The sequence below is a fragment of the Artibeus jamaicensis genome, unplaced genomic scaffold (assembly GCF_021234435.1).
Source record: "Artibeus jamaicensis isolate MK-2021 breed Jamaican fruit bat unplaced genomic scaffold, CSHL_Jam_final contig_332, whole genome shotgun sequence".
Classification (NCBI taxonomy): domain Eukaryota; kingdom Metazoa; phylum Chordata; class Mammalia; order Chiroptera; family Phyllostomidae; genus Artibeus; species Artibeus jamaicensis.
The window spans coordinates 20884957-20909180 of NW_026521788.1; the positions used below are offsets into that span (position 1 = coordinate 20884957).

The 24224-nt window shown below is 40.9% G+C and overlaps 1 protein-coding gene and 2 pseudogenes across 2 annotated transcripts in view; 2 read left to right on the top strand and 1 right to left on the bottom strand.

The window, feature by feature from the left end:
* STOX1 (storkhead box 1) overlaps positions 1-18561 on the top strand; it is a 64533-nt gene extending 45972 nt beyond the window's left edge. The window contains exons 2-4 of one of the 2 annotated variants that reach the window (XM_037130474.2): positions 10087-10239; positions 11948-14309; positions 18323-18561. In XM_037130474.2, the coding sequence (XP_036986369.2) occupies positions 10087-10239; positions 11948-14309; positions 18323-18470 (2663 nt within the window). In that variant the 3' untranslated portion in view covers positions 18471-18561. The remainder of the gene's footprint in view (positions 1-10086; positions 10240-11947; positions 14310-18322) is intronic. The other variant, XM_037130476.2, reaches the window with a different exon arrangement.
* Positions 5052-8861, bottom strand: LOC119038174 (interferon-inducible double-stranded RNA-dependent protein kinase activator A-like; annotated as a pseudogene).
* Positions 18562-21417: 2856 nt separating the features above from the next.
* On the top strand, positions 21418-23766 carry LOC128627202 (endogenous Bornavirus-like nucleoprotein 1; annotated as a pseudogene).
* Positions 23767-24224: the final 458 nt, after the last annotated feature.

Sequence of the window (24224 nt, forward strand, 5' to 3'; positions counted from 1 at the left end):
AAGCACACCAAGAGATCCTTCCCTGGGACGTCACAGCACAGTTCTGCCCTGTGTTCTGCCCTTCCAAGGCTAAGACTGAGAAGCTTAAGTAAACAAGAAAACAGACCAGTGAGGTATAACAGCACACTGCTTATCCGTTTCCTGAGGGAAGTCTTTTATCTTTGTGCAGATACAATGGGTATTATGGGCTGCTCACCAGCGTGGGCTGCAACCCTTCTCACCCACCAGTCCTCACCACCTTCCTTCCCCCTCAGCTACCAGTGCAGTGTACCAGCTTCTGAACTGTCTCTGCAGTATATGTATGGCCAAAGTTTTCTCAGTTCTTTGGCTTCCCTCTGGCTACACTTCACTCCCCCTGTAGTCCCAGGGCCATGTTTATTTGTTGAATGGTCAGCTACTTTAACATTGCAGTCATTAACACCCTCACTCCTGCCGCTCCAAAGAATGGACATCACCCGGGAGCTTGTTAGAAAGGCAGAATCACAGGTTCCGCTTCAGACCTTCTGAATCAAAATCTGTGCATTATTAGCACAATCCCACAATGATTCTCGTATGCGCGTTAAACTTACAGAAGCACTGTGGCCCTCACCACACTTAAACCACCTTGAAACTCAGGGCTTCTTCATAATCTTCATGTTTTTTTTTTTTAATTTCCTAATATACTCCAAGAACAGCTCCTCAAACTTTCTTTCCATCCTTCATGTTGTCATTCCTATTTTTCCTCTTCCTGTCTAACTTTATAGAGATCAAATAACCTTGCTGTGCAATTTTTCTCATCTATGCCTCAATATATTTCCAGTCTTCTTCCACCTTCATTTTTCCCCCTCAAGTCTCAGATGAAGTAATATTTTGCCCAATGCTAAGCTAGTCCTTCTACCTGCACCTTTAATCCCCTGGACATTTGCCAATACAGACATTTTAGGTTGCTGCAAATGTGGGAGATACTACTGGTACCTAGCAGGTAGAGTCCAAGGGCAATACTAAACACTACAATGCACAAGACCGAACAACAAAATAATTATCCAGCTAGGGTGACTAGGGCGTTTTGGGATAGTTGGTCACCCTATATCTGGCCCAAAACATTGAGAAACCCTGGCCTGGAAGGAAATTCATTGACTTCACTTTTTCCTCACCAACTCCCTTCCCTTCAACCTGAATTTAATTTGTGTTCATTTCTATGGAAATGGATCTTTTGAAAGTCCCCATTGTCATCTTTTGATCGAGAAATCCCATAGCCCCTTTTCCCCCTCAACCACTTTGATTTCTTTTCAACATTTGACACTGTTGTTTTGCTATTCATTGTGATGTATTTTTTCCCCTCATATTTTTGGTTTGCTCTCTTCTTCCCTTATTACCGTGGTTTCCTTAGTTTGTTTTTTATTAATTAAAAAAATTTTTTTAAACATTCAAGCTTAAGCAAGCAAACTCTTTTTTAAAGAATTTTATTTATCTTTAGAAGGGAAGGGAAGGAAAGAGGGAGAGAAATATCAATGTATGGTTACCTCTCATGCATCCCTTGCTGGGAACTGGCCCCTGTTGGGCACTGGCCTGCAACCCAGGCATATGCCCTGACTGGGAATTGAACCACGATCTTTGGTTCACATGCCCGTGCTCAATCCACTGAGCTACACCTGCCAGGGCTTTTTAAAAAATATATATATTATTGATTATGCCATTACAGTGGTTCTATTTCCTCCCTTCATTCCCCTTCACCCTGCACACCCCCTCCCCCACCATTCCTCCCCTTTAGTTTATGTCCACATGTCTCAAGTTCTTTAGATTCTATATTTCCCCTATTATTCTTGCCCTCCCCAGTATCTATTTTCTACCTACCGTCTATGCTGATTTTCTGTACCTTCTTTCCCCTTCTCCTTCTCCCACTCCCCTGTTGCTAACCCTCCATGTGATCTTCATTTCTATGGTTCTCCTGATCTAGCTGTCCTTTTAGTTTGCTTTTGTTTTAGGTGTGGTTCTTAATAACTATGAGTTTGCTTTCCTTTCACTGTTCATATTGTTCATACTTTTTATCTTCTTTTTCTTAGGTAAGTTTCTTTAACATTTCATATAATAAGGGCTTGGTGATGATGAACTCCTTGAATTTGATCCTATCTGAGAAGCACTTTATCTGTCCTCCCATTCTAAATGAAAGTTTTGCTGGATAGAGCAATCTTGGTTGTAGGTCTTTGGATTTCATGACTTGGAATACTTCTTTCCAGCCCCTTCTTGCCTGGAAGGTCTCTTTTGAGAAATCAGCTGACAGTCTGATGGGGACTCCTTTGTAGGTGACTGTCCCCTTATCTCTTGCTGCTTCTAGAATTCTCTCCTTCATTTTAATCTTGGATCAGGTAATTATGATGTGTCTTGGTGTGTTCCTTCTTGGGTCCAACTTCTTTGGGACTCTCTGAGCTTCCTGGATTTCCTGGAAGTCTATTTCCTTTGCCAGATTGGGGAAATTCTCCTTTATTATTTGTTCAAATAAGTTTTCTACTGGTGGCTGTTCCTCTTCCCCTTCTGGCACCCCTATAATTCGAATGTTGGAACGTTTAAAGATGTCCTGGAGGTTCCTGAACCTCTCCTCATTTTTTTGAATTCTTGTTTCTTCATCCTTTTCTGTTTGGTAATTTTTTTTCCTCCTTCTGGTCCACTCCTTTGATTTGAGTCCCAGTTTCCTTTCCATTACTATTGGTTTCCTGCACGTTTCCCTTCATTTCAATTAGTTTAGCCTTCATTTGTTCCTCTAATTTGTGACTAAAACCAACCAGTTCTGTGAGCATCCTGATCACTAGTGTTTTGAACTGTGCATCTGAGAGTTTGGCTATTTCTTCATCGTTTAGAATTATCGGCTCTGGGGCTTTGAGTTGTTCTTGAGCCATGTTTTGGTCTGTTGGCGCCTGTTAAGTATGAGGAGCGGAGCCCTAGGTGTTCACGAGGGTGTGGCAACTCAGTTGCTAGGTTGTGACGCTGTATGTGGGGGTGGGGTCAAAGAGGGAAAATAGCGGTCCCTCTGCCTCTTCCCGCTGCTGGGGGCTGCGCTGTTTGTCTCACTGCTCGATCCTTCGCCTGGTTTATCTGCGCGTGAATGTGTGACCACAGTCAGCCTGCCGCCTTGCGCCCTCACTGGGTCTGCCTGTTGCTACCCCAAACCTGGGACTCGCCAATGGCTGTCTGAGTGCCTGGGTCGGTCCAGGGGATCCTTCAGGCCCGACCCCACTCCACTGCTGGCTCCACCCCTCTTACCGGACTGGCTGAACAGTTTGTTGTTGTTGAACTTCTGTATAGTTCAATTTTCTATGTTTTGGCTGCATTTCTGTTACTAAAACTTTGTTGTCTTTAAACTTGGTTGTGCAAAAAGGCACAATGTTTCCACCTACTCCTCCATCTTGGTGGAAGTCCACCTGGTTTCCCTCTTTTGTGGGTTACTATTTTTACTCTCTCTTAAATGTAGATTAGTTCCTTATTAAGTGCTCCTCGGTACTTACTCTTTACTCTTCTATTAAAGAACTGATTCTACTCCTTAGCTTCAAATCTCATCTCTATTAGTTGACCCCCAAATTTCTTTCCTGAGTCCAGTCTTTTATTTCCAATTAATTGAGGGGTTCCCTTAGATGTCCAATAGAATCTAAAACTCAACCCAAGTAATGGCAAGTTAAGAAGAACATAAATAAGTTGGTAAGGAGGAAAGGCAATTTGGTCCAGCTTACATTCCCAGCCTTATCTTCCATTTTGTTCAGACATAAGGCTAAACTGTGTCTAACCGAGGGTAACTCTACCCATGCTCTTACATACCTTTTATTTTCCTTCTTTCATGGTTTTACTCCATGTCTTCTTGCTAATTGGAAAACACTTCTGTCCTTTTCTTTTTAAAGTCTTCTTTTTTCCTTTACCCCAACACATAGCTTTTATTGCATTTTAAGAATATCACAGATATTTCTGAGGAGTCACCTGGTGTGTTGCTGTTTCAATAGCTGGACGGACAACTTAGATGTTATTTGTCAGCCTGCTGAACTGTTCCTTTTTCAGAAACATACCATCCAAAAATTTCCTGATATCCTTGTTTTCAACTGTTGTAGCTTGCTGAATTTGGTACAAATTCAATGTCATGTCCTTGAACAATCAACTCATCTTTCTGGGCTTCAGATACCTACCAAGCAGTGCTTGACTGCACCCAAACCCTGCACATGTATCTTCTGCCCAAGAAATTTCTTATTTCAACACAAGAACCATTGTCCTGAATAGTGACTCTGTGAGAATACACAGACCTCATCTTGTAACTGAAGCCCAGGGTAACTGACACCCTTGGTCTTATTCTGTACGTGACTGCAGATGGTGTGAACATTGGCCAGCAACTTTCTATCTCCCCACCATCTGTCAACATGCAGCCTCTTCCTTTTCTTTCCAGGGAGTCTGAGTTCTACACACTGATGTGTTTGAAGTCCCTTCACAGGGTGCCTCTGGGGCCCTTCATAGTAACTCTGTGTCCCTTCACAGTGATCGCGACATTTTCTAGAATGTCAATAGTCTGACTGCTGAGAATGGTCTTCATCCTCACAGTAGATATGGCAAAGAGAGTTCAAGTCTTCATCGTTCCAATCAGGAAAAGTGTGGAATGATGAAATACTGGGATTAGGTGTCAGAAGACCTATTTCTGTTATTTTACCTGCTTTTAGACCTTGGGACAATTATTTGAGCTTTCTATGGTTTTATATATTTTATTTTTTGACTGCTGTTAGCAGTTTTATTTCATCATTGCCATCATCATCATCATTAATAAACATGCAGTTTCTTTCTTCCTTGCACATGGCATTTTCAAATGGGTACTACACTCTATGGTACAAAATTTTTAAGTACAATATACCAGTACAAAGTTGAAGCCATTTAAAAAGAGTTAAATAACTAAGACATAATTAAATGTGTAGTATCGATGGAATCTATGAAAGAGATTTATAAACAACACACAACCTCAAATATTACAGTAAATGTTTTACTTGGGAAGGGGTGAAAGAGGAACTGTGTATGTGCTGCTGAAGGGTGTTTTCTAAGTTGCTCCAAGTTTACTTTCTTTCGGTTATTATCTTTTTTAAGTGCTGCAAAGCATTGTGAATGGCATCACTCTGAGCGTCACTCTGGAGATCCCAGAGCCCTGATAGCGATGGGACTGCTGGACAGTTCAGCAAGACACTGATACTGTCATTGGCACCCAGTTCTTCTATAGCCAAATATGTTGTATTTTCTAAACTTTTTTTTAATCGATTATGCCATTACATTTGTTTTGTTTCTCCTCCTCCATTCCCCTCCACCCTGCACACCCCTCCCCCACCATCCTCCCCCCTTTAGTTCATGAACAAGTGTCTCAAGTTCTTTAGATTCTATGTTTTCCCTACTATTCTTACCCTCCCCCTATCTATTTTCTATCTACTGCCTATGCTACTTATTTTCTGTACCTTCTCCCCCCTTCTCCTTCTCCCACTCCCCTGTTGCTAACCCTCCATGTGATCTTCATTTCTATGGTTCACTCCTGATCTAGCTTCATCCTCTTAATTTGCTTTCGTTTTAGGTGTGGTTCTTAATAACTGTGAGTGTGCTGTCCTTTCACTGTTCATGTTATACTTTTTATCTTCTTTTTCTTAGGTAAGTTTCTTTAACATTTCATATAATAAGGGATTGGTGATGATGAACTCCTTGAATTTGATCCTATCTGAGAAGCACTTTATCTGCCCTTCCATTCTAAATGAAAGCTTTGCTGGATAGAGCAATCTTGGTTGTAGGTCCTTGGCTTTCATGACTTGGAATACTTCTTTCCAGCCCCTTCTTGCCTGTAAGGTCTCTTTTGAGAAATCAGCTGACAGTCTGATGGGGACTCCTTTGTAGGTGACTGTCCCCTTATCTCTTGCTGCTTCTAGAATTCTCTCCTTCATTTTAATCTTGGCTAATGTAATTATGATATGCCTTGGTGTGTTCCTTCTTGGGTCCAACTTCTTTGGGACTCTCTGAGCTTCCTGGATTTCCTGGAAGTCTATTTCCTTTGCCAGATTGGGGAAATTCTCCTTTATTATTTGTTCAAATAAGTTTTCCACTGGTGGCTGTTCCTCTTCCCCTTCTGGCACCCCTATAATTCGAATGTTGGAACGTTTAAAGATGTCCTGGAGGTTCCTAAGCTTCTCCTCATTTTTTTGAATTCTTGTTTCTTCATCCTTTTCTGTTTGGTAATTTTTTTCCTCTTTCTGGTCCACTCCCTTGATTTGAGTCCCAGTTTCCTTTCCATTACTATTGGTTTCCTGTTCATTTCCATTCATTTCGATTAGTTTAGCCTTCATATATTCCTCTAATTTGTGACTAAAACCAACCAGTTCTGTGAGCATCCTGATCACCAGCGTTTTGAACTGTACATCTGAAAGTTTGGCTATTTCTTCATCTCTTAGATGTATTGGCTCTGGGGCTCTGAGTTGTTCTTGAGCCATGTTTTGATCTGTTCATGCCTGTAACCTACGAGGAGATGCGCCTTGGTGTTTACTGGGGCGGGGCCACCCAGGTCACAGGTTTGTGACCCTGTATGTGGGGGCGGGGTCAGAGAGGGAGCAATGGTGGTCCCCTCCGCTCGCCTAGTCTGCCTACGCTCCTCCCCGCCCTTTGCCTGCTTATCCAAGCGCAAATGTGCGAGTCTGCTGACCTGCACCAGTCGCTGGGGCCTGCGAGATCTGTCTCAACACTCGCCTCTTCACTGGTTTATCTGCCTGCAAATGCGCGACCGCCTGCAGACAGCCAGCAGTGCCTCTTCCCTGGGTTCTGCCCCTAGCTAGCCCGCACCTAGGATCCGCGCCCCCAGCTGCCTGTGCACAGACTGGCTCCACTGCTGGTTTCACCCCTCTCACCGGTTTAGCTGAGTGGTCCGTTATTTCCGGACTCCGTATTCAATTTTCTGTGTGGTTTGGTTGTTTATTGTTGTTAAAACTTTGTTGTTTTTAGATTTGGTTGTGCGAGGATGAAAAGTGTTCTCACCTACGCCTCCATCTTGGAGGAAGTCCCAAATATGTTGTATTAAAACCTTGTTCCTTGGTGATTTCCCGAAGCAGATGGATGTAGTCTCTATTTTGAATACTGAGGAGGCTTCTTTTGAGTAGGCTGGTCTTTTCACTAGGAGAATTTCTCAACAAGCGCCAAGTGCATCCTAAAGGATATTGTACTGCCCTTATTGATGTGGCTCCATTGGTTGGATATTATTCTGAGAAACGAAGTGTTGCCAGTTTATTCCCAGTTGAGGCACATGTCTCAGTTGCAGGTTCAGTCCCCAGTCAGGGTACCTGCTGGGGTCACTGATCGATGTTTTTCTCTCACATCAGTGTTGCTCTCCCTCCCTTCCTTTCTCTCTCTCTAAAGATAAAATAAATAAATTCTTTTTTTTAGATTTTATTTATTTATCTTTAAAGGGGAAGGGAAGAAGAGGCGAGAAATATCAATGTATGGTTGCCTCTCACGTGTCCCCTGCTGGGAACTGGCCTGCGACCCAGGCATGTGCCCTGACTGGGAATCGAACCACGATAGTCTGGTTCGCAGGTCCATGCTCAATCCACTGAGCTACACCAGCCAGGGCAGTAAATTCTTAAAAAAATAATATTCTACTACATTTATTAAAGAAATGTGGTTTTCACTTCTGTCTAGTGTGGCTCAGTGGATTGACTGCAAGCCTGCAAACCAAAAGGTGGCCAGTTTTATTCCCAGTCAGGGTGCTTGCCTGGGCTTCGGGCCAGGTCCCCAGTAGGGGGGACAAGGGAGATAACCACACATTGATGTTTCTCTCTCTCTCTTTCTCTCTCTCTTGCTCTCTTCCCTTCTCTTTAAAAATAAATAAATAAATAAATAAAATCTATTTAAAAAAAAACAAATGTGTTTCTCTAGAGAAATATTACCGACTTTGGGAAAAAACTTCTCAGCAGCATTTCTCCTGGCTTGTTTTTTTTTGATGTCGCCTTTCCAGTTTCCATAAAGGACTGTATCCTGCACCTTGTGGTATATTCTCTCTGATGAGCAGGGCCTCCCTCCTGGGAAGAGGCATATTCAGGAAGTCTCCAACTTTGATGAACAGTCAGGTCCTGTAAGGAATGAGAGAGCCAGGTTCTCTGATTGCTTGGAAAGATAAGGCATTAAAGGGTCATGCAAATACCTTCATTAACTTTCAAAATGCTTATGGCAGCCTCTGCAGCTCTGTGTTTTCCCAGCTTCTTTCTTGTACCTTCACCTGTGCAGGTTATGTCACCAACAGTTACTCTGAAAGTGAAGGTGGGCACGTGTATTTGTACATAAGATCTTTCACATTCATAATCCAGGGTGTTCTTGGTCTTCCTTTGGTGTTCGTTGGTATTTGTGTAATACCTGAATTGGTGTTTTTCCTGCTTTAGCTGTAATGATTTTTCCCAGACAAAGTCTCACAGCCCTTGCCACTGCCCCAGAGATGTGGGCTCTGGGACTTGGAGGGAAGGGAGGGCTCAGTCCCCTGAACTGAGGTCCCTGGAGGAGTGCTCCAGCGCTGCTGCCACCCCTCCTGCCCTTTTCCTACTGCCCCCTGCCTCTGCCTGTATATATTTTAAAGAAATAATGCCATCCCTGCTTGTCTCAGAGAGCTAATAAAAATGCTTTTTAAATAATTTTTTATCCTCACCTGAGGACTTTTTTTTTCATTGCTTTTAGAGAGAGGGGAGTGGTGTGGGAGAGAGGGGGGAGGGAAAGAGAAACATCGAATGGTTGCCTTCTCCTACTCTCCCCTACAGGGGATTGAACCTGCAACTTAGGTATGTGCCCTGACCCATAGGATAATCACACCCGTGACCCTTCGGTCTACCAGATGCTGCTGCAAGCAACTGAGCCATACCAACCAGGGCTGAAGAATGCTCTTTTTCCATTTTCCTCTCACCCAAGGACCTGCTTATTGATTTTAGAGACAGGGGAAGGGAGGGAGAGAAAGAAGGAAAGAAACATAGACGGGAGAGGGAAATATTGAGCAGCTGTGTCTTGTACTTGCTCCAGCCAGGGATAAGACCCACAACCCAGGCATATGTCCTGATGGGGAATCGAATCTGTGATTTTTCAGTTTACAGGATGACACTCCAAATAAGTGAGCCACACCAGCTGGGACTGAAAAATGATTAAAAAACATTATTGCCCTGGCTGGTGTGGGTCAGTGGATTCAGCGATGGCCTGTGAAGCAGATGCTGGTTCAGTTCCCAATCAGGGTACATGCCTGGGTTGGGGGCCAGGTCCCCAGTTGGGGGTGTGGGAGAGGCAACCAATCAATGTATCTCTAGCACATTGATATATTCCCTCCCTCTGTTTCTCTTTCCCTTCTGCACTCTCAAAAAAAATAAATAACTAAAACCTATTTTAAAATGCTAGCTGAATTCTAGAGATAGAATAGAAAGGAGAGAGAAACATCAACTTGTTGTTCCACTTATTTATGCATTATCAGTTGGTTCTTGTATGTTCCCTGACTTGGCTCAAACCCACAACTGTGGTGTATCAGGATAGTGCTCTAACGAACTGAGCTACCTGGCCAGGGCAAAAAGTGCTTCGAAATATGTGAATTGTCATATAGGTATTGTCTGACCTGAACTATGATAGCACTTTGTGCCTTTCAAACTTAAAAATTTTTAAAATAATTTTATTTATTTAATTTTAGAGACAAGAGAAGGGAGGAAGAAGGAGGGAGAGAAACATCAATGTGTGGTTGCCTCTTGCAAGCCCTTACTGGGGACCTGGCCTATAGCCCAGGCATGTGCCCTGACTGGGAATTGAACCAGTAACCCTTTGGTTCACAGGCCAGCGGTGAATCCACTGAGCCACATCAGCCAATGCTAGAAACTTTTTCTTGTACTGACAAATACTACATACTTCTTAAAAGTAGGGACTTTAATGTAAGCTTTTTTCTTTTACAGTTTCTATTCTTATGCATGTCATGTTAACAGATTCTGAGTACCGCGGAAAGAATAGCAATTCCACCTGCTATTCAGTCTTTATAAAGATTCTTGATTCACTAATTCCAGATATTTTAAATTTTATCAAATTTATCACCTTTTTCTTTTTTAATCTCAAATTTAGGTGATGTCTTTCCAGTGCAAATGAATCCAATAGTCCAATCACAGTTTATACCTTTGGCTGAAGTTCTTTGCTGTGCTATATCTGACATGAATGCTGCTCAGATTGTAGTAACCCAGGACTCACTGTTGGAGCATTTGATGAAACATTACCCAGGTAGAGTAACACGTTTTTCTCTATTAGTTCATTGTATGTGTTTGGTGGTTTCTATTATGAACCATCTTCAACACAAATTGGGTGATATCCACTTTTTAAAAGAGTTTATTTCTTTCTTTTAGAGAGAGGGGCAAGAGAAAGAGAGGGAGAGAAACATCAGTGTGTGATAGATGCATGGATCTATTGCCTCTTGCTTGTCCCTAACTGGGGACCTGGCCCACAACCCAGGCATGTGCCCTGACTGGTGATCAAACCGCTGACCTCTTGGTTCACAGGCTGGCGCTCAATCCACTGAGCCACACCAGCCAGGGCCAGAAGCAATAATTTCTATTGTCTATAGTTTCTCATGTGTACTTTCATAAATTATATTCTAGTATATGTATTCTTTTTTGTATAACATAAATTGGATCATTCTGTACATTCTCTTGGTACCTTTCTTTTTTTACCTTACAAACATATTTTGGAGATCTTTCTGTATCAGTATATATTAATCTCATTTTTTAAAAGATCTTATTATTTATTTATTTCTTTTTAGGGAGAGGAAAAGGGAGGGAGAGAAACACCAAATGGGGATCAGTTGCTTCTCCCTCAGTGCTATCCCATCCCTCCAACTGGGGACTCGGCCCCAAATCCAGACATATGCCCTAGCTGGGTATTGAACCAGCAGCCTTTCAGTTTCCAGGCCAGCACTCAATCCACTGGGCCACACCAGCCAGGGCTGATCCCATTTTTTTCATAGCTGCATGATATCCCAATGTGTGGAGAGAAAAATGAAAAAAATTATTTTTTATTTTTTGCATTATAAAATGAATATGCTTATTATTAAAAAATATGGAAAAATAACCACTTACAGTATCACCGCCCAAAAGAAACCAAGGTTAACATACTGATGTATTTCCTTCCAGTGTTATACTTACACAAACATCTTGAACATTGTTCTCACAATATAAATACAATTTTGAACCCTGCTATTTGGAAATGGAAATTTATTTTTAAATTATTAGCTACTTTCCCAGTTTGAAAAAACACCATGACTAGATAGTTTGCCCTTGCCCAAGCAAGAACTGGTTTTCATTTTTTCTCTTTGGATTCCTAAGATTTAAGCTATGAGGCTATTTTTTCCTTTCCTTCTTTTTTGAAGAATTTATGTATTTCTTTTTAGAGAGAGGAGAAGGGAGGGAAAAAGAAGAGGAGACAAACACTGATGTATGAGAGAAGCATCCATTGATTTGCGTCTCTCACACCCCCAAGTGGTGAACTGGCCTGTGTACAGGCGTGTGCCCTGACCAGGAACTGAACCAGTGACCTTTTGGTTTGTGGGACGATGCCCAACCCACTGAGCCACACCAGTCAGGGCTGAGACTGGTTTTCAAAAACTCCCACATTCCCTCCTACAAATACTTTCCTCAGGCACAATTTAAATTTAAAACGGGTTGTATAACTTAGTGTTTTGTTTGAGTGAACTCAGATTATTTTTGTCCACTTAACTGTTACCCTAGCCATATGTCTTTGTGTGGAGCAAATTATATTCATATTACTCAATTAAATGGTGATTGTTAATGCTTCTTTGGCATTTTAATTATGTATATTAATTATGTTATAATTAGCTCTAGATTCATGAAGCAATGTGTGGTCATTTCTGTGTTACTGATTTTACTCATCAAAGTGTCTCTTCAAAATCTAATAGTGTAAAATGCTTTTGTTTTAGGCATTGCAATTCCATCTCAAGATATTCTCTATACCACTCTGGGAACTCTGATTAAAGAAAGGAAGATTTATCACACTGGAGAAGGATACTTCATAGTTACTCCTCAGACTTACTTCATCACAAACACAACCCCCCAAGAAAATAAGAGAGTCCGATCAGATGAAAGGCATGTGACGCCAGCTTGCATCACATACCTGGTGAGCATGGAGAGCTGTGCAGAGTTTGCAGAGTTAGCCAAAGAAAATGCTGCGCCCATTTCCCATTGTCAGTCTTGCCAGTGTTTCCCTGATACGCGCACTCAGCATCCACAGGAACCACCAGCTGCTCCAGAAGCGACTAGAAAAGGCCAGAAAAGTCCTGGGGAATCCAAATCTTTGGCACAGAATCGAGCAGTTTCTGTGTGTGAGGAGAATCACGTTTCTGAGAGTACCAAACCTTTACCGTGCACAAAAGATAGAGACAAAGGCAAGAAGTTTGGCTTCAACCTCTTCTGGCGCAGTATCTCCAGAAAGGAGAAATCCAGAACCGAGCACAGGAGTTTCTGTGCCCAGTTCCCACCGGAAGAATGGCCTGTCCGAGATGAAGATAACTTGGACAATATCCCTCGAGACGTTGAACATGAGATAATCAAACGAATTAATCCCATTCTGACTGTTGACAACTTAATCAAACATACTGTTCTAATGCAAAAATATGAAGAACAGAAAAAATATAATAGCCAGGGCACTTCCACTGATATGCTAACAGCTGGGCAGAAATATCCTTCAAGAGAGGGAGTAAAGAAAAGGCAGAGCCGATCTGCAAAGCCTCGAAGGCGGGGCCATGCTCATAGAGACAGACACAAAGTCAGGAGTCAGGGAAGTGAGCCTCAGCCAGCAAGCATTAGACAGGAGAAGCGCCCCAAGCTCCCTGCCACAGAACCCACCCCCAGAATTAAAAGCCCAAATGAAGCAGTAGTTCAGAAACCACTTTGCGAGGACCCATCAGACCTAGGTTCCCATTTGATTTACAAAAAACGAATCACTAATCCTTTCCAGGGTTTGTCTCACCGAAGGAGCCCAATAACCAGGAGGCACAATCTCCAGAAGACCAGTGATCTGAAATCCAGTCACATTAGACCAAAAGGAAAGCCTTTCCAAAGGTCAAGATCTTTAGATTCCTCACGAATCTTTGAGAAGGAGGCCAGACAGCCATGTGCCGAACAGTGCAAAGATAAACTGAGGGCAGAACCCACTTACATGAATAACTCTACCGTCAAAGCTGTCAATGATGACTTCAGAGATCACCTTCTAAGTTACTCTCAGTGCAGTGTTTTGCATAATGATAGTCCGTGCTGTTCCTTTAGGGAAAGCTTGTTGACATGCGATGTATATGGTGGAGAAAACAAGGTAATGCCTGAAGTCTTGAGGAAAAGTTATTCTCATTTTGACACTTTAGGGGAGACAAAAGAAGCACAGAGTGTCCTTCCGTCACCAGATCCCCTCTCTTTGGACCAAGCGTCCTCTGCTTGTAGATTAGTTGATAAAGCAACACACCAGTTCCAAAATCTTGGTCTTTTGGATTATCCACTTGGTGTGAACTGTTCAAGACAACCTGAGAGAAAAGACAGAGCCTCAGAGGAAACCCTAATGAGAAAGGCATGTGTGCAGGAAGCAGAGACTGGGAGTCTAGAAAATGAAGTGCTTTCTGACGATGACCAAGCCTTGTACCAGAATGCAGTGGAAGACGATGATGGCGCCTGCAGTTCATTGTACCTAGAGGAGGAAGACTTTTCTGAGAATGATGACTTGTGCCAGGTGCTGCCTGGCCACATTCAGTGTTCCTTTACCGGGGAAAGTGAATGGAATCATTTAGGAAAACAAAAGGTGACTGAAAGATCTCTGACTGAGTACAACAGCAAAGTACAGAGTTTTGAGCCTCAGGCGCTTAAAGGAAATGAATGTTACAAACCCTGTGGGCTGCTCACTAAGCTGGGTGAAGACCAAAAACCTAATCTCTCTGCTGAAAGCTGTGGCCTCAAGTCAGTGACCCAGTCTGGTTTTAACTATGAAGAGGAGCCCAGTGTTGCTAAATGTACACAGGCCTCAGCGTCCGCTGATGGAAGTGTGTTTGATTACTACAGCATGAGGAAAGCCAACTCTGAGGCTGCAAGCCCACAAGACTCTGTTGGCAACACAGGAAAGCAACCAGCTAGCTGGACTCAGAGTACTCAGGAAATGAGAACACAGTTCACGCAAAAGTTAGAACTTTTCAGCACTTCCCATGTGCCAGTGATGGCTGAGGATATGCAACATGAACACAGTCACTTGGAAGGAACAGAAAGTCATAGCATGACAGGGGATAGTGGAATAGATTCTCCACGGTAAGTGCACATCAAAGTGATTAGCCACTATCCCACGGGAATTATTAAAATCAAGGGAATATTGAGTTACTTAGTCGGATACTCCTGAGTAAATGTTTTATAATGATACGATTCTGCCAGTCTTTATTTTATGGAAAAAAATTATATAAAGTTACAATGAAACCTCACATAGTAAGATATAGTTCATTATTAAAAAAAATCTCACCCGAGGACATGCTTATTGATTTCACAGAGAGGCAAAGGGAGGGAAGGAGTGAGAGAAAGAGAGAAACATTAACTGGTTGCCTCCTGTACATTCCTTGATCGTGTTACCAAACCCGCAAACTAGGCATGTGCCCCGACCAGGGATAAAACCTGTGAACTGTCACTTTACAGGATGACACTTCATGCAACTGAGCCACACCAGCCAGGGTGGTGTAGTTCATTTTTAATGCCAGCCAAAATACGACTGTGCCACTACTACTAAATCTTGAATTATTTCTAAAAATAGGAAGGAACTGCTATAAACCAAGCACTACCTGACCTGAGGGCTGGAAGCTTTCACTTATATTCCTGGTTCTACACAGGTTGAGAAAGAGATGTAGCTACTTTCCACTAATATTTTCCTGGCCAATTTGTTCGAATAACACTGTTCAGATTATAAAATGGAATATTTGAGAAGAACTGAAAAGTATTTTAACACCTATAATCACCCTATCATCTAGATACTTTAAAAAGCTCTTTTAGCCCTGGAAGGTATGACTCAGTGGATTGAGTGCTGGCCTGTGAACCAAGAGGTCAGCGTCACTAGTTTGTTTCCCAGTCAGGACACATGCCTGGGTTGTGGGCCAGGTCCCCAGTAGGGGTCATGTGAGAGGCAACCACACATTGATATTTCTCTCCCTTTCTTTTTCCCTCCCTTCCCCTCTGTCTAAAAATAAATTTAAAAAATTTAAAAAAGTTATTTTATATTTAGTATATTTATAATGCTTCAGTCTGAATATATCAATCTCTCTATATTTTTCTTTTGGACTCATAGTTACTATTTTGTATGTTGCTTTTTTCAGTTAATAGTATATCTTGAACATTCATCCCATGTTAAATAGTTTTATAAAAGATCATATTAAAATTTAGCATATATCTTTACAGTTTTTTCATTATATAAACTTATTGTGTACCTCTTGTCCTGATTGGTGTGGCTCACTTGGTTGGGTATCCTTCTGCAAAGCGAAGGGTTGCCAGTTCAATTCCAAGTCAGGGTACATGCCTTGTTTGCAGTTTCAGTCCCTGGTTGAGGTGTGTATGAGAGGCAGCGAATCAATGGTTGCTCTCCCACAGTGATGTTTCTCTCCTTCTCTTTCTCCCTCCCTTCCTTTCTCTCTAAAAATAAATACAATCTTTAAAATATTGTTTACCTTTTAAAAAAATGTAGACTGATGCAGAAATGTACACATAAAACTGGAAGTCTCCATTCAATAGTGTGGTATCAACCTTTTCTATTCCCATTCCATAGAGGTGATCTAAACTATTGTTAATAGTTTAATATATAGATATATTTTTAGACATTTTTCTCTGCAATTGTAAATGTAATTATTTTTAACAAAAAATCATATAGAGCTGTGGCTTTCTTTTTTTCACCTAACTTATCATGGCTATTATCCTTCAATCAATACATATAGACCCAACTCATTCTTTTTAATGACTGCTTAGTATTCCATTATGCAGACCTCATTATGTACATAACCATTCTTTTCCTTCCTTTGACATTCTGATAATTCCCATTTTTTGCTATATCTGCAGTTAATGTTTTTACATAAAAATATTTGCAGACATATCTGATTATTTATAACAGGCTAAATATCTAGAAGTCTGCATTTTTAAAAACATTAAAAATGTTTAATGGGGAGGGAAGGTGAAAGAGAGGGAGAGAAACATCAATGTGCGGTTGCCTCTCACATGGCCCCTACTGGGCATCTGGCCTGCAACCCAGGCATATGCCCTGACTGGGAATTGAACCGTGACCCTTTGGTTCACAGCCCATGCTCAATCCACTGAGTTACAGCAGCCCGGGCAACATTTTTACTTTTTTAAAAAAGATTTTATTTATTTATTATTTGAGAGAAGGGAAGGGAGGGAGAAAGAGTGGGCAAGAAACATCAATGTGTGGTTGCCTCTCATGCGCCCCCTAATGGAGATCTGGCCTGCCACCCAGGAATGTATGTTAGACTGGGAATCAAACCAGCAACCCTTTGGCTCACAGGCCGACACCCAATCCATTGAGCCACATCAGCCAGGGCCATTTTTACTTCTTTACTGGGGAACAGATCTTTTCTGCTTGAAATAGTAATTTGTTTGATTCATAATAAGTCTATAAATTATCAAAACATACTGTCTCCGAAGTAGACAATGCTAGTTTTAATGAATAAGCCATGGGTTCCCTGATTTTCTCTCTGTCAAAAGCTAAGCAAAATAAAAAAACAAACCAAAAATAGACAAGGGAAATTACTTCTTGATATGCAATTGAGAATTTAAATTTGTGAAATCTTGAGAAATTTAATTTCTTAAAAGTTGCTAATGGGATTTTTTTTAAAACAAACTTAAAACTATAGTCCTTAAAGACATGTATAGGAAAGGGAGGGAAGATAGCATTTGAACATCGATTATGTGCTATACTGTCATAAGGATTTGGGGGACAGAGATGAACAAGATATTGTGGCTACCTGCAGGAAGCTTACAATTTAATTTAGGTGAGGAGAACAATAAACAGAAAAATTGAACACGAGAAGTAAGCATAAATTCTTCATAACTGCCAAAGAGATGTGGAATTAAGAGTGATAGGTTGTATGGGAGACTTATTGGAGGGTATTTTTTTTTAAGATTTTATTTATTTATTTTCAGAGAGAGGGGGAGGGAGGGAGAAAGAGAGGGAAAGAAACACCCTTCAGTTGCTTCTCACATGCCGTAACTGGAATTCAACTGGCAACCTTTTGGTTTGCAGGATGCTGCCCAGCCAACTGAGCCACACCAGTCAGGTGTGGAGGACACACTGTTGAGACATATCTTAATGTAGTGGACATGGAATCAAAAGGAGGGAAAGTGGGAAAAGGGGAATGTCAAAAGCAAAATGCCCAGTGTGGTTGAAGCAAGGCAGATGTGTTAGATAAGGTACTAACATAGCTTATAGCTCCAAGGAAGGGAACATTTTCAATATGAAAAATACTGTAGTTAGCCCTTCCCTTCCATATGACTTATCAAAAATAAATAATAAAGAATTATATTGGTTACTTTAGTTGTACAGAGAGTTTTTCAGGAACTTATTTCTGTTTCTTTTATTGGTTGATTTCTAGAGAGAGAGGAAGGGAGAGAGAGATAAGAACATAGATTTGTTGTTCCATTTATTTATGTATTCATTGGTTGATTCTTATATGTGCCCTGACCAGGGATTGAACCCACAGTCTTGGTGTATTGGGACGTTGTTTTAACCAGCTGAGCTACTCAGCCAGGGCAGGAACTTATTTCTGACTAGAATGTAGTTGATAATGGCTCTGAGAACAGATGTTGTTGAGAAAATATGAACTTCTTGGAAAGCAGCTGTCAAATAATTGAGGTGCTCTTGAGAAGCATTTAAAATGTAAAGAGTACCCTGGCTGGTATGGCTCAGTGGACTGAGTGCCAGCCTGTGAACTGAAAGGTCACTTGTTAAACTTCTCGTCAGGGCACATGCCTGGGTTGCAGGCCAGGTCCCCAATTGGGGGTGTGCATAGGCAACTGACTCATATATCTCTTGTACATTGATGTTTCTCTCCCTCTCTTTCTCCCTCCCTTCCCCCTCTCTAAAAATAAATAAGTTTAAAAAAATTAAAAATAGATAAATTAAACTCTATTCAAATTAAGAAAATAAAATGTAAAGAGTACTTTATTAGATTTTTAAAGGTTCTTATTTGATAGATGCACTTTAGTGTTAGTAAATGTGATACAGCTACAGGGAAATTCACTTCTTTTGATGGTAATAATTGTGTTTTTAATATTTTTAGGACACAGAGTCTGGCATCTAATAATTCAGTCATTGTGGATGGACTGAAAAGAAGACAGAATTTTCTGCAGAACTTGGAAGGCACAAAGAGCGGCCAAACACTCACACCCAGTTCCTTATTACAACTAACTCCAGTTATAAATGTTTAATTCTTATTTTTCTTTTGGCAACTTGTTTTCTGTGAAAATATTTAGCATCATATAGAATGTTTTAATCAAGAATATATAAGAATTTTCTAAAGCCAAGGGTGTTATTTTATTAATCTTCTTACATATTTTGTTCTAGCTAATGGCTTTTTTTCTTTTTTGACGTTTTAAAGCTCTTTTAAAGCTTATTCTACTATGAATTTGTTTGTTTGCAATAAAAAATGGACTTCTTTATCCTCTTCCATTGAAATGTATTACCTTGAATTTTCATTAGTTTCTCAAGTACATATGATGCTAACTTACTACCCAGTGTGAATTTCCCTGCTGACAATAATACTGGGTTCTTATGTTAAGTGAATCTCACCAGATTTCAACAGAAAAATCCAGAAGATAGTGTTATAGGTTGCGAAGATACTTGTTTACAACTAAAGTCTTTTATTGTTATCAGAAAGAATTCACATAGATTTGTTAGGTACTTTGCAACAAGAATTCCTTCTATCATTGCTGCCAAGGTCTTCTCTGTGACCAGCTTGAACATGAACAGTGGCTCCCCATGGTGACTGACTAGCAATGTCCAAAATATCTGTGGCAGTAAACATCTGGCTCTACCATTTCTCTGTTCCTCCCCACATTTGAGGCTCTGTCTATAGGATGGCAGTGGGAAGTCAGTAAGTATGTTCTCAGATGGTGGGAGATAGAAGGGAAGCAGAATGGTTGCAGATGTTTGTGAGTAAAAGGAAGGTTCTGAATTAGAGATTTAGAGAGAAGAGACCATTTGATCCATTTCCGCTCAGGGTAAGACCTACATAGCTTTGCCAGAATTTTTTCTGGCAGGCCTTTTCAGATCAAACTGTGGAATGGTCAGTTCTCTTGGGTTTGGGGAAGGTGGAACAGTTAAGACAGGTTTTATGTAGATGCTAATGTTGACTTATGGTTGAGGGATGTTTCTTTTAAGAGGTTTCTAAAGGTTGTCAAGGCCTTAGATCTCAAGGATAATTGAATAATTGGAGAGTGGCTCTCCAACCCTCACTACCCTGGGAACAGTGAAGGCCAGATGAAGGACAGCACGGTGGAGCGCTGCCTCCCAGCCAGGTGGGAATGCTGAGGAGGGGAAATCAGACACACTCCTCCGTTTTGCAGTGGTTGGACCACTCAGGACTGACTGTTGGTTTTCAGTGGCCCTGACCAACCTATCCAAGAAGATTAGCTGTGGTCACAAAGGCATTCGAAACCCTGGACAAAGTAGCAAGAAGGGTAATCTGGGTAGAAAAACTTTGTGGGCGAGGCATTTTTAGGGGGTCTTGTAGCTTGGAATTAGCATCAGTTAATGGAAATTAGGAGATTTTAGCTCAGTCAGAAGAATATCCCATTAGTCAAAACTACCTATGGATGAAATAAGCAGTTTTGTAAATGAATGAATTTCCCATTACTTAGGGCACTTAAGTAGAGGTTTGGTGATCCATGGGCTGACATTGCAGAGGTATTTTCAGTACTTAGTTTAGTGGGATGGCTGAACTAGATGATTTTAAAGGTTCCTTTCAACGGTATGGTTTGGCGCTTCAGTGAAGGTTATATGTCAAATATATCTCAATTAGGAAAAAAAGAAAAAGAGCCCTGCCTGGTATGGCTCAGTGGATTGAGTGCCGGCCTATGAACCAAAGGGTTGCCAGTTTGATTCCCAGTCAGGGCACGTGCCTGGGTTGTGGACCTGGTCCCCAGTATGGGGTATGTGAGAGGCAACCACACATTGATGTTTCTCTCCCTGTCTTTCTCCCTTCCAGGTTTTCTAAAAAGAAATAAATAAAATCTTAAAAAAAAGATTCAGTGAAATACTGAACTCACGTAAGATTCCTGAGTATTGATTTCAGTTCTCCATTCCTGCACCAATCCTTGGAAAAAGGAGCATCAACAAATCTGTTCTATCTTTGATTTTTGGATTTGGACAAGTTGCTTTGTAGAATGAGAAATCCAATTTTTTGTGGCTTTAGCCACATCAAAGGATCAATGAAAGTTATCTAATTTTACCACTGGACCCATTGTGACACTAAATGTGCTAAATGGAGCCTCTTATGAAACCAATAAACTTCCCTTGTGTATTAAACACAACATATGACTATAGATATTAAAGATGGGTATATGTGTTACTAAACTGTTATTTAGGAGGTTATTTTCTAAAATAGGTGACTTTCATTTTTCCACAATGTTAATTTTTTTAAAGATTTTATCTAGTTATTCTTAGAGGGGGAGGATGGGAGAAAGAGAGGGAGAGAAACATCATTGTGTGGCTGCCTTCTCGAACACCCCCTACTGGGGACCTGGCCTGCAACCCAGGTATGTGCCCTGACTAGGAATTTAACCTGCGACCCTTTGGTTTGCAGACCCACATTCTATCCCCTGAGCTACACCAGCCAGGGCCTAATATTAATTTTTGTATGTGGAATTTGTTCTTGACTTCTTTTCCTCATCTGTTTATTCTCTGATGAGAAATCTGGCCGCTTGAGGCAGCACGATGATGACCTGCACTTAGGAGAAAGACAAGTTTGAATCTCAATTCCAATACTTGGTAAATGTGATGGAGAAAGTTACCAAACTTCCCTGATTCAGTTTTCTTATTTGTAAAAGAAAGATAGTAATGATATCTGTGTCACACATTGTTGTAAGATTTTAAGATAATCTGTTGAAAGTGCGTGATGCAGCAGGCACCTAATATTGTTATAAATATATGTGTGTATAATTCACAAAACTTGTATGATAGGTAAATACATGGACTGTTTTTGCCAGGTTGTCTGGAGTTCCTCCATTTAGAGATTTGATTTAGTTAAAGATTATAGAACATATTTTCAATCAAAATCTGGATATGAAATATAACCAGTTACATATTTTTATATCAGTTGACCACCATGGATGATACTCTGGATGTGTCAATTGATCTTCTTCATCAACTGCATAAAGGCAAGCAGCCTGCACTGACTCAGATGAACCACACCTTAGCATAGGAGAGGTTGAAGACATTGAGAGAGCAGCCAAATCAGAAGCATCTCACAGATCCCAATTTCACCCTTCAATGAGCAGTCTTATATTCCTCTGTTTCCCATTTGATGGATTACACAAGAATTTTACAGCTTCAGCGGCATCAAAAGAACCATACTTTGTGGCTCTGCTCAAAGGTAGACTTAAAACAAAGGCTCTTTATGGATCCAACCTCAAAGGAAAAACTGAAAGGGAAAGTTCTTATCCCTCAAAATATCTTCCATCATGAGGCATTGCTGTGATCTCTTAATAGGTGTTGTCGTCAGATCCAGTGACAAGCTTGGAGCCACTAATTTTCAGGTTCAGAAGCCGTTCAAGACATTAATGGTAATGTTGCAAGGCCCAGGCCATGGGGAGCATGCTAACCTGCTTAACTACAACACTGGTCCAGCTATCGATTGGCTCAATGGTCAGCAAAGAGCTGGGTCATTTGTTTTTGTAATGTTAGATGGTGAATTTGAATCTCCAGGCAAGTCTACTAGACCAGAGTAGACTTGATGCAAGTCCAGCACAAATGAGAATTTACGACACGATCAAAATGTTCTTGGGTCAATGCATGGATTGATCACTAGGTCTCCCTCCATTGCTCAATGAAATCTAGATCTTTGGGGAGAAAAACCAAGATTGTGAGGAAGACCCTTGGCCAATACTTTGACTACAGAGGGGCAATATGTTCTCCCATTACAATGGAGATCACTCCACAAATGTTCCAGAGCCTGGCAACTGTAGTAAACTGTTGGACAAGGAGATTCAATCCAACCTACTCCAGCTTCAAGGCCCCAGACATCATACTAGGAGCACCTGTCACCATGCCACTTGTTCAGATGGCTGCAAGCAGGAAGATAACCACAGGATCAAGAACATTATGGACGTATGGATAGATATGGACCTATGCACTCTCAGTATTCTTGGCCACTACTAGTGGGATACCAAAGATATTGACCCTACCTACAAAAAGAAATCTAGACATGCCTGGGGAGTTATGCTTTTGGCTAACACATTTTCAGTTACTATTTTATGCTATCAATAGGAATAAAATATACAAAGCAGGAGCTTACTGTAGATGTCCACACAATGTGAGATCCCGTTTGTCCTCTCCGTCTTGGAACTCACACCCCTAGGAATCCTCAGGAGTAACTGGCTTCTGTAACGGTTTTTATTTTAAAAATATATTTTATTTATTTTTAGAGAGGGGAAGGGAGGGAGGAAGAGAGGAAGAGAATCACCAATGTGTGGTTGCCTCTTGCACGGCCCCTACTGAGGACCTGGCCTGCAACCCAGGCACGTGCCCTGCCTGGGAATCAAACTGTTGATGCTTTGGTTCACAGGCCAGTGCTCAATCCACTGAGCCACATCAGCCAGGGCTGTAAGCTATTTTTTAAATTTATTTTTCAATTACAGCTTACATTCAATATTATTTTGTATTAGTTTCAGGTATACAGCATAGTGTGGTTAGACAATCATCTATTTTACAAAGTGTCTCCCTGATATTTTCAGTAGCCACCTGGCACCATACATAGTTATTACAATATTATTGATATTTTCTATGCTGTATACTTTATACCGCTGTGACTATTTTATAACTACTATTTTTTAGTGTAAGCTATTTTAAATATTTCAACAATCCTAATAAAAAGTGTACATTTTCCTGTGCCTAACTCCTTTCTTACTAAAATGTTAACTTTGTCAGTGCTCAAATGATACCAGCTCAATAACGCCACTATCAATCACATGCTGGTGTGACATTGTAAAATTGCATTTTTACCTTATTTATAGATTAGAAGAATGATTATGAATTATTACTAAATGAAATTTAGCATACAAAACATTTCAAAATGTCAGATCCATGAGATCAAAACAATGGAAGGAGCTATAGTACTGAAAAGATTGGAAACTGCTACTTTTTGAAAACCCATCTTCAGAGGGCTTTTGAGAAACGGGGAAGATAGAGTAGTGCCTAAAGGGGCAGGGAAGAGGGACATGAGAATCACGAAACCATAATTGGGGTACCAAAAAGAAGCTAATGACCATTTTGTTGGCTTCTACAAATCCGCCCATTTGAAACCTTGGAAGCGTGTTCCCTCTTTAACTGTAGCAGTTTCCATTTCTTGGGTAATGGCGCCCTCTTCTGGGGTAAATGATGTGTCTACGCCCACCACTTGATTCAAAACTTGTATAAAGTACCATGTTTTGCCGTGTATAGTGCACACTTTTGCCCAAATTTTTGAGGGAAAAATAAGGATGCACGTTATACATGAGTAGTACCCGAAATGCCTTGCATCTGTTCTTGTGTTTTGTAATTACTTGTTACATAAAATTTCTTGTACCATGGGGAAAGGGAAGGGAATTTAAGGGGGAAAAAGGGGAGGGATTTTGAGGAACAAGTATGAAAGACACAGGGATGAGGACTAGGGGGAGGAAATGGGAGGGAGGTGGGGAGACGGGGCAGAGGGGGCTGGGATGGGAGAAATAGACAAGAAACTGTACTTGAAAAATAACTAAAATTTAAAAAATTTTCTTGTACCGTAATGTTCAAAAATAAATGCTAAAATTCCTTTATAGCTAAATGTAGAAATGTAAGCATCATCTATGTGGTACTGTTATATCACCTGATTCTTCTCAATTCTTTGCACTAAACAGAGAAGGTTTTATTTTTGTCCCCACATTTGTAACAAAGAGCAGATTTTCGAGTTGAGTTGGCCAAAGTCATATGGCTAGCAATGGCAG